This window comes from Podarcis muralis, chromosome 16 (assembly GCF_964188315.1).
Source record: "Podarcis muralis chromosome 16, rPodMur119.hap1.1, whole genome shotgun sequence".
Classification (NCBI taxonomy): Eukaryota; Metazoa; Chordata; class Lepidosauria; order Squamata; family Lacertidae; genus Podarcis; species Podarcis muralis.
Genome location: NC_135670.1, coordinates 38,661,604 through 38,680,142, shown reverse-complemented (window position 1 = coordinate 38,680,142; position 18,539 = coordinate 38,661,604). Strand labels below are relative to the sequence as shown.

The 18,539-nt window shown below is 42.4% G+C and overlaps 1 protein-coding gene across 1 annotated transcript in view; it reads right to left on the bottom strand.

Moving 5' to 3' along the window:
* VPS37B (VPS37B subunit of ESCRT-I) overlaps positions 1–17,481 on the bottom strand; it is a 33,358-nt gene extending 15,877 nt beyond the window's left edge. Inside the window, exon 1 of the mRNA XM_028710617.2 lies at positions 17,274–17,481. Within this exon, the coding sequence (XP_028566450.2) occupies positions 17,274–17,378 (105 nt within the window). The 5' untranslated portion in view covers positions 17,379–17,481. The remainder of the gene's footprint in view (positions 1–17,273) is intronic.
* Positions 17,482–18,539: the final 1,058 nt, after the last annotated feature.

The window sequence follows — 18,539 nt, the reverse complement described above, 5'->3', positions numbered from 1 at the left end:
TGTCACAGCAATTCATGTTCTATTTATGTAGAGCTATTACTAAATGCTCAGAAATAAACCACACAGCATCAGTAATCTTTACAGCAACGACTATGTTTAATGTCCACATTTCTGCAGGAAAATCAAAGAAACTTAAAAAAAAAAACCACATATATACTGTACAGACAATATAATATAGCTAAGCCTCATGGGAGCTGGAGTCTAAGCTCACCCCAGTCCCTGCCAGACACAGAGCAGAACACAAGAAATGTGCATCCCTCCCAGCCACCTCTTAGTGACACCGCATTGAAGAATTTCATAACAACCATAAGAAAAGGCTCTATTTAAGAACACACAAAGCTCTGCCTGATTTTCCTTTCTCAATGGCAAACACACACACAAAAAACCTTTAAAAGCAAAGGAGTCTAATACACATTCAGTCATATGAACCTATCCAAAGTCATAGTAGCGTGATATGGCCACAGTTGAACAATTTCTCTTGGCAGCCCTTAATTTTTCAAGGCTTGATGAAAATTACTTCGCCACTTTCATTTCCCCACTTTGCTTTCGAATATTGTAAAAGCCACAAACCAGAGCCACTTTGATATATATGGACTTTCAGGTCCCTATAAACCCAAAATTATGAACTGTGACCAGCATCCTCGACTAATTTTGTGGGCTTTGAGAGTTATTTGCATTTTTCAATATTCAGCAGAGATTGATGTGGATTAATGCTGCAAATCATGGTTGTTCTGAGCTGCAGTTAACAGTAACATGAGATACAATAATAATAATAATAACAACAACAACTATTATTTATACGCCACCCATCTGGCTGGGTTTCCCCAGCTACTCTGGGCAGCTCACAGCATATATTAGTAAAGGTAAAGGTACCCCTGCCCGTACAGGCCAGTCTTGACAGACTCTGGGGTTGTGCGCCCATCTCACTCAAGAGGCCGGGGGCCAGCGCTGTCCGGAGACACTTCCGGGTCACGTGGCCAGCGTGACAAGCTGCATCTGGAGAGCCAGCGCAGCACACGGAACGCCGTTTACCTTCCCGCTGATAAGCGGTCCCTATTTATCTACTTGCACCCGGGGGTGCTTTCGAACACCACCCCATGGAGCCCATTGCCCAGCCCTTCCCAGCTCACTTTTATGAGCCAGGATGGGCAAGGATCAAAGAGACAGGTGGTCAGTTTCACTCATCCAAGCAGCCTATCCACATCCTCAGAGGTAACAGAAGGAAACCTGACTATTTCAGTGTCTAACATGGTATATAAAAGGAAGCCAAATCCATTTTTACAAAGAATGAGATTCAAGGAATTACAACAAAACGTTGGCTGGGGACTTCTTTACGTTCAACTAAAAATATGAAGACAAAAAAAGAAAAAGGACTGAAATGGAACTATTTCAAACTCAGTTTTTTAAAAAGAGGCTGACATCGTTCAATTTAGGCTGGTTAGCTAAGAATTCTTAACACCTGCTTTGCAAATGGAAGTGAAAGTTAAAGGAATGGATAAGACTCCTTGGAATATTAGCAATGCAATGGATTCAAAATCAAACTTCCAAATGGTATCATAAGCAAATTCCCTCTGGACCTTTCCAGACAGAAGAGGGAACATTCTCCTTATTTATGGCCCCATTAATTTTATGCTGGAACTCTGGTAACATCCATATCATGACTGAGGGAAAGATCAAGCACACCAGAAGCAACAATCTGGATTCAAGCCAAATTGGAAACTAACTACAGGCCACGTCACACATGCCAAGAAAAGGGGTAATTCAATAAGAAAGGGAATACAATCAAACCTCGGTTGTCGAATGTATGGTAATCTGTTCTGGAAGATCATTCGACTTCCGAAACGTTCAACAACTGAGGCACACCTTCCAACTGGTTGCAAGAGCTTCTTGTACTCAAGCGGAAGCTGCGTCAGACATTTGGGTTCCAAAAAACATTCAAAAACCGGAGCATTTACTTCCAGCTTTTTGGCGTTCAGGAGCCGAAATGTTCAAAAACGGAGCCGTTCAAGAACCAAGGTTTGACTGTTTTTGGTGGAAAGGTAAAATTCTTCAAAAGCACACCTTTCTGTCAAGGAAGCAAGCCAGCCCAACAGAAACAAACTAGCCTTGTACTAATAATAGTTCCTTATAATCTGCCAACAAGGCAGGAAAACAGAACAAACTCCTGAGATAAGAACAAGACCAGATTTCAAAACAGACTGGATTCTAATTATATAAACAGTACTTTGGATCAAAGATAGGAAGTTGCGGTGTGCAAAACCCACCAAGCTCAATTTTTAAACTGAACTATTGGTTCAGAAAGAAGGCTGACCAGTAAGCCTAAAGTGGACAGGACAGGTTAACACAGGCACAACAGAGACTCAAACTGCAGGTGCACGTGGGCCATGAAAACCCGATGGATCTTCTGTTTTGCAATGGCTGCTCATGCCCTGCCTGTATCACTGTGGACTGGAGCAAAGCACTTAAGAGTCAGAGTGCAAAGTCCAGCTGAGGTACTGACACTAATCCCATTTCCATTCTCACATTTGGGTGTATACGTATATAGAGAGCTGCAGATGGGCTTGCACTCGTTTGCTTCAGATCTGTGTGATTCTCTTGTTAAACAGATTAGGAAAACTGGCTTCTCCCCTCTTAGAAAATCTTAAGAGTTATTCACAGGGCTTAAACAAAAGTGCTTCGATAGCAGGCCTAGACTTATTTTAGAATAGGGTAGGAGTTTGGGTATTTTCGCTGTAGGTTATGATTAAGTAATAACCCTATTAGCAAGCAGCTGCCATCTGGAGCTCTGACCTTCCCCTCTCCTGCAAGAATATACTTTATTTTGTGTTTTGAAGGGGGAATGGAGAAGGGGAAAAACTGATGTATGCAAAAACATCAAGTTTCCTACCACAAAATTATCAGATAACTACAAAATAGTGATTCATACTCAGGATTTGCCAAGCTGAGTTGTGGGAAACAATGCTGGCCCACAAGGAACTATACTAAGGGTACAACTAGAAATACCTTCGGAAATGTGATATCTGAATGAGACTAATCCCAACTGCTCATCACAATCTGGCAAACCAAGTTATAATCATAACCTTGCTTTGGGAGAAGCTACAGAAAGGAATTCTGTCAACATTTCCATAAGAATTAAAAATAATAGTAACAAAGGAGTCTTTCAACTACTCTCAACTTTTTACCAGGACAGCAGCTGCTTAATGTTAATCTTGATTTTTAATTTCAGAGATCCTTCTCTCCTGCCCCAATACTAGAACTGCACATTTAGTTCACATACTTCCACATAACAGTAAAAAAGAAAAAACGCAGCTGGATACAATCCCAGAAAACATTAACTACTACCCTGATGGATATGTTTTTAGTCAACCGAATCAGAGGTTTTTGTGTACATGGACCTTTTGGTTTACTTCCTTCACTGCTGCCACATCTAGATCAAGCAGAAGAGGCACAGTCTTACCCTTCAATGTGCTCCAAGGCTTTGACCCTCTTCTGTGAGGATGCCTCCCTGCGCCCATGACCTTTACTCCTCTAGAAGCACCACCTTCAGCCATTAAAAGTCTCCTATTCCCTTAAAGAGCTGCACCTTTTCTCCATTACTGATCCTGACTGCCTGGAATTGCCTCCCACTTGTGTGATGACACTTCTCACTTGCTTTTCCCCTTCCCCACAAGCTTCTCTATCAACCCTCTGGTTCAAGCCCCAGTTCCCATGCCCAACTACAACCAAACCTTAGCACAGGTACCTGTTAACAGGCACCATGTATTTACTATTTGTTTTTATTGCTTTGTTCTATTTATCAATCACTCTGAGAATTTAGAATCATAGAATCATAGAATCATAGAGTTGGAAGAGACCACAAGGGCCATCGAGTCCAACCCCCTGCCAAGCAGGAAACACCATCAGAGCACTCCTGACATATGGTTGTCAAGCCTCTGCTTAAAGACCTCCAAAGAAGGAGACTCCACCACACTCCTTGGCAGCAAATTCCACTGTCGAACAGCTCTTACTGTCAGGAAGTTCTTCCTAATGTTTAGGTGGAATCTTCTTTCTTGTAGTTTGGATCCATTGCTCCGTGTCCGCTTCTCTGGAGCAGCAGAAAACAACCTTTCTCCCTCCTCTATGTGACATCCTTTTATATATTTGAACATGGCTATCATATCACCCCTTAACCTCCTCTTCTCCAGGCTAAACATGCCCAGCTCCCTTAGCCGTTCCTCATAAGGCATCATTTCCAGGCCTTTGACCATTTTGGTTGCCCTCCTCTGGACACGTTCCAGTTTGTCAGTGTCCTTCTTGAACTGTGGTGCCCAGAACTGGACACAGTACTCCAGGTGAGGTCTGACCAGAGCAGAATACAGTGGCACTATTACTTCCCTTGATCTAGATGCTATACTCCTATTGATGAGGCCCAGAATTGCATTGGCTTTTTTAGCTGCCGCGTCACACTGTTGGCTCATGTCAAGTTTGTGTTCAACCAAGACTCCTAGATCCTTTTCACATGTACTGCTCTCAAGCCAGGTGTCACCCATCTTGTATTTGTGCCTCTCATTTTTTTTGCCCAAGTGCAATACTTTACATTTCTCCCTGTTAAAATTCATCTTGTTTGTTTTGGCCCAGTTCTCTAATCTGTCAAGGTCGTTTTGAAGTGTGATCCTGTCCTCTGGGGTGTTAGCCACCCCTCCCAGTTTGGTGTCATCTGCAAATTTGATCAGGATGCCCTTGAGTCCATCATCCAAGTCGTTGATAAAGATGTTGAATAAGACCGGGCCCAAGACAGAACCCTGTGGCACCCCACTAGTCACTCTTCTCCAGGATGAAGAGGAACCATTGATGAGCACCCTTTGGGTTCGGTCAGTCAGCCAGTTACAAATCCACTGAGTGGTAGCATAGTCAAGACCGCATTTTACCAGCTTCTTTACAAGAATATCATGGGGCACCTTGTCAAATGCCTTGCTGAAATCAAGGTAGACTACATCCACTGCGTTCCCTTCATCTACCAGGCTTGTAATTCTGTCAAAAAACGAGATCAGGTTAGTCTGACATGACTTATTTTTCAGAAATCCATGCTGACTATTGGTGATCACAGCATTCCTTTCTAGGTGCTCACAGACTGTTTGCTTAATGATCTGCTCCAGAATCTTCCCTGGTATTGATGTCAGACTGACTGGGCGGTAATTATTTGGGTCCTCTCTTTTCCCCTTTTTGAAAATAGGGACAACATTTGCCCTCCTCCAGTCTGCCGGGACTTCGCCTGTTCTCCAGGAATTCTCAAAGATGACTGCCAGTGGTTCTGAAATCACATCTGCCAGTTCTTTTAATACTCTTGGATGCAGTTCATCTGGCCCTGGAGACTTGAATACATCTAGACTAGCCAAGTATTCTTGTACTATCTCCTTAGTTATTCTGGGCTGTGTTTCCTCTGCTGAATCATTTGCTCCAAATTCTTCAGGTCGGGCATTGTTTTCTTTATCGGAGAAGACTGAGGCAAAGAAGGCATTGAGGAGTTCAGCCCTTTCTGTGTCCCCTGTTTGCATTTCACCATCTTCTCCTCTGAGTGACCCCACGGTTTCTTTGTTCTTCCTTTTGCTACGAACATACCCATAAAAGCCTTTTTTGTTGCTTTTAACCTCTCTAGCAAGCCTGAGTTCATTTTGTGCTTTAGCTTTTCTGACTTTGTGTCTACACGTGCTGGCTATTTGTTTGAATTCCTCTTTGGTGGTTTCCCCCCTTTTCCATTTTTTTTACACATCCTTTTTTAATCTTAACTCAGTTAAAAGTTCTTTAGATAGCCACCCTGGCTTCTTTAGGCACCTTCCATGTTTCCGTCTCATTGGTATTGCCTGAAGTTGTGCTTTTACTATCTCCCTCTTAACAAACTCCCAGCCATCTTGAACTCCCTTTCCTTTTAGTATTACTGTCCATGGGATCTCACCCAGCACTTCCCTAAGCTTTATGAAGTCGGCTTTCTTAAAGTCGAGAAATTGAGTCCTAGTATGCTTGGCTGCTCCTTTCCGCTGTATAGTAAACTTCAGAAGAGCATGATCACTCGCGCCTAATGATCCTTCCACTTCTACCCCACTAACCAGGTCATCAACATTGGTTAGGACCAGATCTAAAATGGCTGTTCCTCTTGTTGCTTCTCCCACTTTCTGGACAATGAAGTTGTCTGCAAGGGCAGTGAGGAATCTGTTTGACCTTATGCTCTTGGCTGAGTTTGACATCCAACAAATATCCGGGTAATTGAAGTCCCCCATTACTACTATCTCCCTTCCTTTTGCATGCTTGGCCATCTGTTCCAGGAAGGCATCATCTATGTCCTCCGTTTGGCTTGGGGATCTATAGTAAACTCCCACAATGAGGTCACTGTTATTCTTCTCTCCCTTAATTTTGACCCAAATGCTCTCACTTTGGCTTTGAGGTTCTAAATCTTGGATCTCTTCACAGGTATACACATCCCTGACATATAACGCCACTCCTCCTCCTTTCTTGTCTGGTCTGTTTCTTTGAAATAGATTGTATCCCTCCATTATTACATTCCAATCGTGGGATTTATCCCACCAGGTTTCAGTGATTCCTATTATGTCATATTTAGTTTGCTGTACCAGGAGCTCAAGCTCATCTTGTTTATTTCCCATGCTTTGCGCATTAGTGTACAGACATTGAAGTCCATTAATCATTCCCCCGTGTCTCTTATTTAAGGATTTTCTCCTCCCACCACTAGGTCTGCATGCTCTTTGCTCCATTCGGTCTATGACATTTGGATGATCATCTTCATCAATTGATAGACTCCTACCTTCAGGAGCACTGTCTCCCTCCCCCACATTAGTCAGTTTAAAGCCCTCCTGATGAGGTTTCTGAGATTTTTTGCAAAAACATTCCTCCCAACCGTTGTGAGGTGCAGCCCATCGCTTGCCAGAAGTCCATCTTCAAGAAACTGCATTCCGTGATCTAAGAATCCAAACCGTTCCTGTTTGCACCATTTGCGAAGCCAGTTGTTCACTTCCACTATTTTTCCCTCTCTCCCTGGGCCACGTCGTTCAACTGGGAGGACAGATGAGATGACAATTTGTGCATTTAATTGCTTCAATTTCCTGCCCAGAGCCTCGTAATCTCTTTTGATCTTCTGGAGGCTATTGCTTGCAGTGTCATTGGTTCCCACATGAACCAAGAGGAAGGGGTATTTGTCAGTGGGTTTTATGATTCCTTGCAGTCGTTCAGTTACATCTTGGATCTTAGCCCCGGGGAGACAGCACACTTCCCGAGACATCTTGTCAGGCCCACAGATCACTGCTTCTGTTCCCCTCAGTAGGGAATCCCCTATCACCACTACACGCCTCCTCTTAGGTCTGGTCGGGGTTCTTCTGTGAGCTGTCGGTTCCAAGGTCGCCTGGACATTCCCAGAGGACTGCCTTTGCTCCTCGTCTTCATATACCTGATCGACTGTAATGAGGGAGAGATCCTCAAATGGAGTCTGCTCTTCGTCTTCCATGCTAGGGGAAAGGACCTCAAAGCGATTGCGTATTTCTAAACAATCAGAGCGAACCCTGGGCCTCCTACTTCTTTGAGTCACGTTTCTCCATATATCTGGCTCCTGTGTTGGTGAACTAGCCACCTTCTCAGGGGAGTCCCCTGTCTCTTCCTTGGTGGAGACGGTGTGCTCTGTTGCTTCCAAGAAGAGTTCCAGCTCTCTAATTCTTTGGAGCGTAGCTACATGTTCCTCCAGTTGCTGGACTTTGTCTTTTAAGAGGGCAATCAACATGCAATTGCTGCAGGTAAAGCTGCCTGCAACCTTTGGCAAGATGGCAAACATTGTGCAGGAACCACAGGCGACTGCAGCTGTTCCCTCACCCTCCATCTTGGGAACGTGTCGTTGGGGGTGACTACAGTGGTCCTACAAGAAAACCCTTTTTGTTCCTTCTTCAGCTGCTGCCCTGAAGCTCTGATGGGTGGTATAATGTACTCTTCCTGTTTACCCCTGCCTCCCATCTCATCATTTCTGTTATGTTAATTTTTATATTGTAAGCTCCTCGGGGTATCGACCTGGGCACATCTAATTGTGCACTCTATCACTGAAGAGAATGGATTGCAGCATGAATTCCCCTTCTCCAACTTCACAAAAAGAAACAGTAGGAAATACTTCCTGTTTTAGGAAAGACTGTGGTGGGATGTGTGGGTTTCTTCTCATTATTAGACAGTATGTGTGCTTGTATGTGCACAGTATGTGCACCTACCTTCAGCTGGTATGTATGACCTAAGGTGGGTCAATAACATTTCATGTTCTGTTTTTGTACATCCAGGAGTTGGGTAGAAGATGGAATTTCAGTAGGTACCGTTTCTTGACTCTGCATAAGAACTACTATGAGTACATTTCCTTTTCACCTGGTCATGCAAGAGGAGTGGGGAACCTGCAGCCTTTCACTTAATTTCATGCAGGGAGAAGAAACCAGGGGGCGGAGGGCGGACTCCCCTAGCAAGTAATAATTTCAGATCTCTAAGAAGAGGAATCTACTGTTCCCACAGTGCAACCTTAGAGAGATAAAGGGGTGGTCCCCCCCGCTGCCTACAAGTGATCCAGCTCAACCTAGGGGGAATGCAGCCCTCAACAGAAAAGGGGGTCCTCACCTCTGTCCTAGAGACAAAAGCAGGAAGGGGGACAAATATTATTAAAAATTAGTGGGTAAAGCATTGAAAGGTTTTCTGGTCAGTAAAGGTTGGAGATCTAACAGACTGCAGAAGAATCAAAGGACAATTTTCTGCAATGCTGCTATTTAATGACCCATAGTGTCCTTGCCTTGACTGCAAACAGAGCACATCCTGGTATCCCTCTTCCCTCCCTAACCCAGACATTTTTGTTCTCTATATAACAAGGAAGTGACCTCTGTTTACAAAGCGCAGAGGGAGAAGCCCTATTACGTAAGACAGGCGGCTCAGATTCTATTGTACCAAGTTATTTTAAGGTGGTGTATGTTTTTATCTAAAAGCCCCTTTGAAACAGCACTCGGTGAGTCCAAAAAGCTTCCTAGAAATATGGAGTAGGAATTCTTCCACAGGAATTCCACCTGTCCCCTAACTTGAATCATTTGGAGTAGGTTCATGTTACTGCAGGAATAAAATCAATACCAAGACTATTGTTTGTCAAAAGTCCAACCCATTTGCAAGATTCTGAGACACAACTATCACCTTGAGGAGTAAAAAGCCCATCATAAACTTGAATGTGGAACCAATTTTACATGTATTACACAGCTTCAAATTAGCGGCAAACCCAGCAAAATACTGAAATTCAAAGCAATATTCAGAACACATGGCTGGAAAAATCCAAGATAAAGTTGAAACAAAGGAAGCAAAAATATATCTGCATCATTGTAATCCAACACTCATGTGGGTCTTGATTCTGAGTAGGTTAAGCGTAGGATTGCACTGTACAGTGGTACCTCGCAAGACGAATGCCTCGCAAGACAAAAAACTCGCTAGACGAAAGGGTTTTTTGAGCTGCTTCGCAAGACGATTTTCCCTATGGGCTTGCTTCGCAAGACGGAAACGTCTTGCAAGTTTGCTTCCTTTTTCTTAACACCATTAATACAGTTGTGGCTTGACTTCGAGGAGCAACTCATAGAACGCGGTGTGGTAGCCTTTTTTGAGGTTTTTGAAGACTTTGGTGATTTTTGAAGCTTTTCCAAAACTTTCCCGACACCGTGCTTCGCAAGACGACAAAACTCGCAGAACGAATTAATTTCGTCTTGCGAGGCACCACTGTATATCTAACAGAAGAGAACTGGGCATTTTCACTGAGGCTAGGTACAGTAATGTTTCACACTTATGCAACTGATCATTGAGATCAATTTTAAAAGTTACATTTTGTGATTTAAAATAATCTTGCTGAGCTATTTTTCAAGGGAAGAAATACAGCAGATATTAGATATACAGCAAAGAATCCTCTGGTACCTTTAAGACTAGAAAGTTATAAGCTTTCACAGACTACAGTCTGCTACGTCAGATGCAGCAGATTAACATTTTCCCCACCCTCCCCAACAGGATATGGTTTCAAAATTTTCTGCCCTTTTCCCAGCGCTCAAGCTTACTACAGGTCCAGCAGCTTCCATTTTGGCCACCCAGCAAACATTTTACCCAGGTCCTCCTCTGAATTCCCTCCCGTTTCAGAGTGTTTATTGCGTTAGTTTGCAGGTACATGCAAATGTCTGTGAAAGCTTATAACTTTCTAGTCTTAAAGGTACCAGAGGATTCTTTGCTGTATATCTAATATCTGCTGTATTTCTTCCCTTGAAAAATAGCTCAGCAAGGTTATTTTAAATCACCCTTGTGGTGCCCTCAAAGATCATCAGATTGTTTCCTAATTTTTCATAGACTAATGCCAACCCCTTCTGATGCATGAAGAAATATTACACGCATACACAAAACATTACCCTGTCTGCACACATTTTAAAAATCAGTTGGCAAATATTCTGTGTATCTTATTTAGTTCAAGATCACAAAAGCTTGTGCCACAATAAGATGCCAAAGGGCATGCTTTCATATGCCCAGTTTTATTGCTCCCCCTCCCCCCATTACTGCCTTGTGTTGGTGCAGAACTAAGCCTTTGCAGTATCACCCCAAACTGCCCCTAATGTCCTATTCTGGATAATCTCACTAAAACTGTGCAATGAGACTGTATTATTACGCCAGGGTGACATAAGTTTATATCTTGTAGACATAGGCTTTTCCTAATTGATGACCACAAGAGAGAAGAGAAAGCCTGTAGTTATAGGCATGTTTAATTAGTAGCCTTAAAACCTAATTTAATGTCTGCAAAAGAGAACATGACCACATTTATAGTTGAGATGAGGAACAGCACTATGGAGCCAAGGACTTCAGGCATCTATTAACTTGTTTCTTCTTCTTTTGACGTCTGTCTGCAAGTACACAAGGGACTGTCCATTAAAGCCCTACCAAATTTACCATCCCTAAATCTTTCAGGGATTCAGTCAAGAGCACAATATAGCAATTACAATTAAAATCTTGGAAGAATGATGAATAAATATTGACCACAAAGTCAAACCCCCTTAACAAAATCCAAAACAGCTAATGAAACTAAGACAAAGATATACCAGTAAAAAAAACCCCCATCAGGTAAAAGCCTTTTTAAGCTTCCATATTTTCACTAGTCACCTAAAATAATACAGTGAGAATACAGCTACTGGTAAGCACAGAGTACTCATGCAGGGGGGACCTAGTCATTCCAGATTCAAGGGCTAAGCATAGGTCTAAATATCTTAAGATAGTAATAAGAATGACAGCTCAAGATCAGTGTGGAAGTACCAAAGGAACAGAGGAAAGCTTGGATGCTGCTGAGAACAGGGGAAAATTCAACAACAAAAAGTCGCATCATCCAAACGCCTCCACACAAATCTCAGAATTCCATAACCACTAGTATAGCTTGAGAAAGAGACTGCACATGAAGTACACCTACTGATTTCATTTCACATGCACATATTCATTTGCTGAGAAGTCACACAACCCCACAAACACTCCAAATGGCATCTCTGATGCTTGCTAAGCAACAAAGTAAGAAAACCTATCAAGTCTATTCAGCACACAGAATTAGGAACCTGCCTTATACAGAGTCAAATAATTGGTCCATCTAGCTCCAAAGTGTCTACCCAGACAGGCAATGACCTTCCAGACAAGAGTCTTTCCCAGCGCTCCCTGAGGCTGCAACCACATTACAGCCCTATTATGCAAAAGACATAATAGCACAAGAGACCTTTTGGACACACACTTTAGAGCAGCAAATCAAAAGAGGTACAAGCTGTTTTAACACAAAATTATTACTGAAGACGTTCCACAATAACCATGGTAACTAGTTCTGGGCATTTCCCATTACAATGGTGGAAAGGACAATTTACTATCACTTTTTCATGAGCATCTTTGGTCGCAGAAATGCTTTCCCTCAGAAGTTAGAAGGACTGGAAATTAAAGTTTTGCTTCATCTAATCTATTACCCAAGGCTGGACATTTCTCAGATGCTTTGCTTTTCATGCCCCTAAAAATCTAATCCTAGTATCTAGGAATTCAGAATATCTATATTTACTCTACCTAGGCAAGGTTGACATTCGTAACATTTCAAGTTGGTTCCTAGGCAAACTAATCAAATATTTTCCCTGCCCAATCTTCGACACTGAGTGAATGGTATTCATACAATGACTGTTAAGAAAGTTACAAGCAGTGAGATTTGCAAGAAAAGGCTGCACTGTAGAGTACCTCTACTCAGGACTCCAGTGAGCCGTGCCTTTTGGGGGGGGGGGGGTTCATCTTTTCAATAACGCCCTCTAGTTTTCCTCCTCCCTCTGACAGGCATCTGCATTCTATAGCCACTGAACATGCTCACTATATTCTTTTTAAGGTTCACCCCTTAAATAAATTTTTTTGCTCTGAAAACTTGAGGTAGCCCAAAGCCTGCCAATCCCTTCTTTCTGTGCATGGATGGTGCTGTTTTGGCTGTACAAAGATCCACAATCGGAGAATGAATGCTTTGCTGTATATAGAGGAATACCAGCTTACCATTAGTATGCTAGTATATAGAAGAATACTATTACCAGCTTACAATACAAAGCAAGAGCATCAGGCAACATACATGACTTCTCACTTAATCTAAGGCACACTTACTTGAGAGCGAGTCCTACTTGAACTCAGTAGGGCTCACTTCTAAGTGAACACAGTCCAGCTGAAAAGGACTTTATATTAAGCTAGCCTTTGAAAATAAACAAGTTATTGAATAAACCTTAGCCCACACTGTCTAAAGCTACTACCTGCTTCCCCCCCCCAAAAAATACCGTATTTTTCGCTCTATAAGATGCACCAGACCACAAGACGCACCTAGTTTTTGGAGGAGGAAAACAAGAGAAAAAATTTCTGAATCTCAGAAGCCAGATCAGCAAGAGGGATCGCTGCGCAGTGAAAGCAGCAATCCCTCTTGCTGTTCTGGCTTCTGGGATAGCTGCGCAGCCTGCATTCGCTCCATAAGATGCACACACGTTTCCCCTTACTTTTTAGGAGGGAAAAAGTGAGTCTTATAGAGCAAAAAATACGGTAATTATCTTTTCAAGATGTCAGACGATACAAGACAAGAAGCACCTGAGTGCTTGCATTCCTTATGATTTTTCACTTCTTGCTTCTTCAGGCATTTCACTCCCATTTCTATTACTATTTGCGTTTATTTATTTATTTTTTAAAACCATTTATATACCTCTCTGTCATTAAAATATATCAGCAGTTTACAACAATATAAAAACAAAACCACTAAAATCGTAAAAAGTGACAAACAAAAATAAATTTAAAATAAATTTTAAAAAGCATCAATAAACCATTGTGGCAGATATATGCCTTCAAACAGCGGAAAGCAGAAAAGGACAGTGGATAAATCAGCAGGGAAGGGAGGTGGGAACTTGCAGAACATGCCTGATCACTTAAGCATGGTTAGGGAACCTCACACTTGTGCTGGACCTACACATACAGTATTTTGGAAGGTTCTTTTGACCAGAACACATAGAAACATCAAGTTACATGTATGTATACACACAGAGAGTATCAGCCCAAGCAGATTCACTAAACAGGACAGCTCATGCAGTGGAAGGATAATTTACATCTATTCTATGAGGAATAGACACAACATGCAAAAGGAAGAGCAAGTTTGCAATTAAGACACTTTTATTTCAGACTTGTATAAAATAAAAATAATAGGCAATGAAGAGTTCATGCAAGATTCATATCTAGGTCTGATTTGACACTCAACTTTCTTCACAACCCTTCATTTATGCTGGGGCTGTTTGGTTCTCATTTTGATAAACATTAACCCCAGGAGCCTCTGCATCTGCAGAGCAGGAAGTGATGCCTTGATTTGCAGGTGGACCTTACACCTCTGCCACATTTTGTAAGCATTTTCTTCTGCCACCAATGCAAAAACAGTCATGCAAAAATATTGTAGAGTAATCAAACTACAGTACAAAGGCACAGCCCTCTGAAAACTAGGTTTGCTTCACCCAGTTCAGTCTCTGCAGAGATCTAAACTTCAAAATGTATAGGGGGTTCTTCATTCCTGAAATATACATGGCTGTTTTATTTATATTTTACTGACTTTGTGAAATGTAAGCCTCCTTGTATTGGCTATTCCTAAAGAGGTAGCAGATAAATAAATTTATACATAACTTATGCAGACCCTCTCAACACTTGGGCTCTTTGCTTTTTTCATGTTTGCCTTAACTGGGAACTACGAACAGATCTTAGTTTCATTCAACTGCAAGTTCCCTTATAGCCTTGAAAACAAGAGGAGTATTATCAAAAAGCTGGATACAATCTTAGTTACAGTGAGCATTTCTATAGCTTAGCACAATGACTTTTCAGACCTGTGGCCTCCCCACTCTCCCCCGCCCCAATAGGCTGGCTTTTGGGTTCTGTACTAGCGGTTACCAAGGAGTGACTGGAAACTAGAGATCCTCCCTCCATTTATAAATTCCAGACAACAAAAGAGCACAGAGAGAAGCAGCAAAGATTTCTGAGGATTCAAAAGCCCTTTATTTGACAAATGACTACATTACCCAGATCCCAGAAACCAAATTAAGTGAGGAGTGGGTGGGAGGGAGGAAAAAGTTGACACTACATTTATGAGCCTCAAAACTGCAAAACAAATGGAAAGAAAGTGAGAAGACTTGTGTCTGAAAGGTGTGGATCTGGTTAATTAGCAAAGCTTATATTTGCTAAATTAAATAGAAGAGAAAAGAGATAAACTGTTTTTCTAATCTCCAAGGGAGTTTGCTTTTACAAAGGACAAATAGCTAGATTAACTTAAACTGAAAAAAAATTCTTCAATGCATTTCCTTGTGTTTGGAAGTCCAGGATGCTGGTTATGTAGTCAACTCAAAAAGCAATGAAGAACTGCTTTTGTTCCTAGACAAAATGGGGAGGGTCCAGCACTCAATTCATAGAGAAGCAAAGAGGGCTCATGATGTTCTCCTTAGTTACAATTATTACTGGAGTGGAGTGGTATGATTTAGCCAGAAGTGAGAGAGTCAAAATGAGGGGGCTTGTGAATCTTACCTTCTCCCTACCTTTCTCTCATCTTCCTGGAGAAGAGGGGGCAGAGAAGAGGGAACTATTATCTGTCACTGAAGCGAACTGAAATTAACAATGAATTCAAGCTACCCACATGGGGGTAAAATTACCGAATGTCCTTCCTTTTAAGATAGTGCCCTTTATCTCAAATACATTACAACTCCAGAAGGCCATAATGGGTGCTTTCATTTTTTCAGAACCAATCAGGTTCCACAGGACAAGAAAACACAGATGGGGTAGCTCTCATTATAAAGTTTTCTATTAGGGTATGTCAGACCCACAAAGGGGAAGGAAGGAGAGAACACTTCTTTGTCAATTCGTTAGCTAAATGAGGAATTTAAAGGCAGAGTCAGGCAGTGGAAGAGGGCAGGCTTCCATGCATGTTTTAATTCCTATTTTATTTCCGTGTATCAGAAGGCAGTTGCCTAGGCAGCTGCAAAGTCTCAGCTTCTCTCTCACCTACCTCCACAACACCACATAATTCTAAACCACTCTCTTCTCTGTCCCTAATCACTCATAGACAGACACCTCTCACCCACCAAACAGACTCTAATCTTGCGCTAGAAAGACAGCTGCAAGGCCTGATCCAACTCATGTGAGGAGATTAGTCATACTTAAAGCGGAAGGGTCATTCTGAAAATGGAATTCACTTAACAGGGACACACCTGCCCCTTACAGTTTGCAGTACTGTATCTCTCAATGGGGTGGGAGAAAAGGTCAACACACAGTTGAAGAGACCCCTAAAAGAAGAATTGCCCAGATCTCAACACACAGTCCCAAACATTTCAATAACAGGAAAGGAGGAGTATTAATTCAGCATTAAAGGTTGGAGAAAGACAATGAGGAAGGCTAGCTAAGTTTCATGACCACCCGCACATCCCAATGGCAAGACAGCAAATACGGTAGTTTGGGAGAAAAAAAGGCAGATCTAAAATGGATAAGGGTGCCCTAATCTATGTCTCTACCCAATCTACCCCTAACCTCAATCCCTAAAACCATACAACACAATGGGGCTGGACAGGAAAAAGAACACCTAAGCACTGATTTCCCAGACAACAAAGACAAAAAAGTTCAGTTGTAGAACATAAGACTCAATCTCAGAGGCAGGGGTTCAAGCCCCACGTTGAGCAAAAGATTCCTACATTGCAAGGGATTTCATACAATGCTATGATTCTATGAAATGGGGGCAATTAAGACTAAGGTCCCTTCACCACCAACATGAAGAGCAGGGGACTGCAGATGCCATACATGCATAATCTTCCTTCTTTCGCCATCAATTTTTCATTGGTCTAAAACTAGTATGAACACTACACACAGGGAAGTAAGCCCCACTTAACTTGATGTGACTCAACCAGAGTCAACAGAACACTGAGCAACTCAATATATTTATTGTTGGATTATGTTGTTGGAGTGACCTTAGCCTAGCAACCCTGTGGACCCTTCCTTGGGAGTCAATCCCATAGCCCTACTTCCAAGTAACCACATACATGATCAAACTGCAAGCGTATTAAACAGCATTTGGGCTCCGTTGTTCGCTTTGTAAACAGGTTTGTGCTTTATCGACATTAAACATACCTTCTTCCCCCTCCTGTTAACAAAAGCAAACTAAAAACGCCTAAAGCCCAGAAGACCATCAAGGATCGCTAGGTATGGTTTAGTTTAATGAACTTCCTATGTGGCTTCGGAGCAGAGAAGCAACTACCGTAGTACCTTTACATCACAAGGATGGTGAACAGCAGCAACTGCCACCACGAAATATTAAGTGCCAAGATACTCGTGGCTAATATGCTAAGCATTCCGCGTCAATACTGCAAACTTATTTTATTTGCTTACAGAATTTACACGCCGCCGCCCCGTTTCCACAAAGTTTTCTGGACGACTTTGCACTAAGTTGTGTGTGTGTGTTTTATATTATTAAAACAAACAAAAACAAAAAAACTTATTCAGAGTAAAACCTTAAAGCCTGAAGTTACGGGGATCCAGCAGAAATGAAAAGCAACCGCACCCTTAAAGTAAACACATAAGATTTTAACGCCGGTGTTGAGAGGGGGGGGTAGTAAATTTTAAATTAAATGAATCTAGTGGCGAGGGGAGGGAGACAGAGCCCCCCAACCCGCCGGTTTCCAAGGCAACGTGACAAGGCGGGCGCCCCCCCCGCTCCCCCCGCCTACCTCCTCCATCTCTCTGGCCATGCTCTGGAGCTGCTCCTCGTCGTCCAGCAGCTCGTTCAGCTGGTGAAGGCTCAGGCCCTCCAGCCGCCTCACGTCCACCGCCATGGCGGGAGAGAAGGGGGGCAGCGCAAGGCGAGGAAGCTCCTCTCCGCTCGCCTCCCTCAGCCAAATCTCCGCTCGCCCGCCCGCCCGACTCCTGCGGCGGAGGCTGTTCCCGCCCCTCCCGCCGCCGCCGCCTGGCGCTCCACCGGAAGTGCTGCGGCCGCTCTTCCCTCGTCTCCTCTCCTCCCTCCGGGTTTCGCTCGACGCCAGAGGGAGGGGGGAGGAGTGTGACGTCACCTGTCACTCCCTTCCTCCTCCCCCGGCACGTGAGGGGGGGGAGGGGAAAGGGAAAAGAGGCGGGAAAAGCGAGAGCGCTCTGAAGTGAACTTTCGGCACTTTGTTTGCAATTCTGTATTTAAATTTATGAGTGTTTAAATTTATGAGTGTTTCTATTTTTTTATTATTATTATTTTTATTATTATTTTTTATTATTATGTTATGTTATGTTATGTTATGTTTATGCATATTCCCTCCCCCCTCTCTCGCTCTGTAGATCTAGTTACCTCTTTTCCATCTGAAGATGCTTCAGGTGACTAACGAAAGTGAGAAACAGATTGAAAAATAAACAAATTAAAAACGCAACGTTATTTAAATTTTAAAAATGAAAGTTCCCCGAAAGAATCGTTCTTGTTAGTTTATCATACGTAGGGAATATGTCTGTGTGTATTCTGTATACTGTACAAAATGGGGTCAATCTGCATTTGTGGCTGAGGAAAAGTTGGTAAAAAATATATGAATACAGTACTCTCAACAATAAACAAATCAAGCACGCAGGAAAAGTGTAAAAATACAGAATGTCATCTGAAATAAAATTTGTTTTTCTCATTAGCTGTATAATATTTCTGTTTTTCATACAACTTGAAGATTTCTCTTTCAGTGGCTTTTCAACACCTTTCTGATCAGCTGTTTCAGCTATTCCTCTCAACTTCTTGCTGATCAGCTGCTTAAATTCCCACCTTGTGCTGATCTTTCGTTGCTGTTTTAAACTGGGCGTTGGGGCATCAGCATTTTAGGGGTTTGCTTCTCTTTTTACTCTTGCATTCTCTGCTGCCGCCACCACCACCTTTTTTGTCTGTAAGTTGCTTTGGTTTGTTTTTGATAAAAGTGAAATCAATGCTAATAACAGCATGTCATTTAAAATTGTCAGAGATACTGATATGAAAA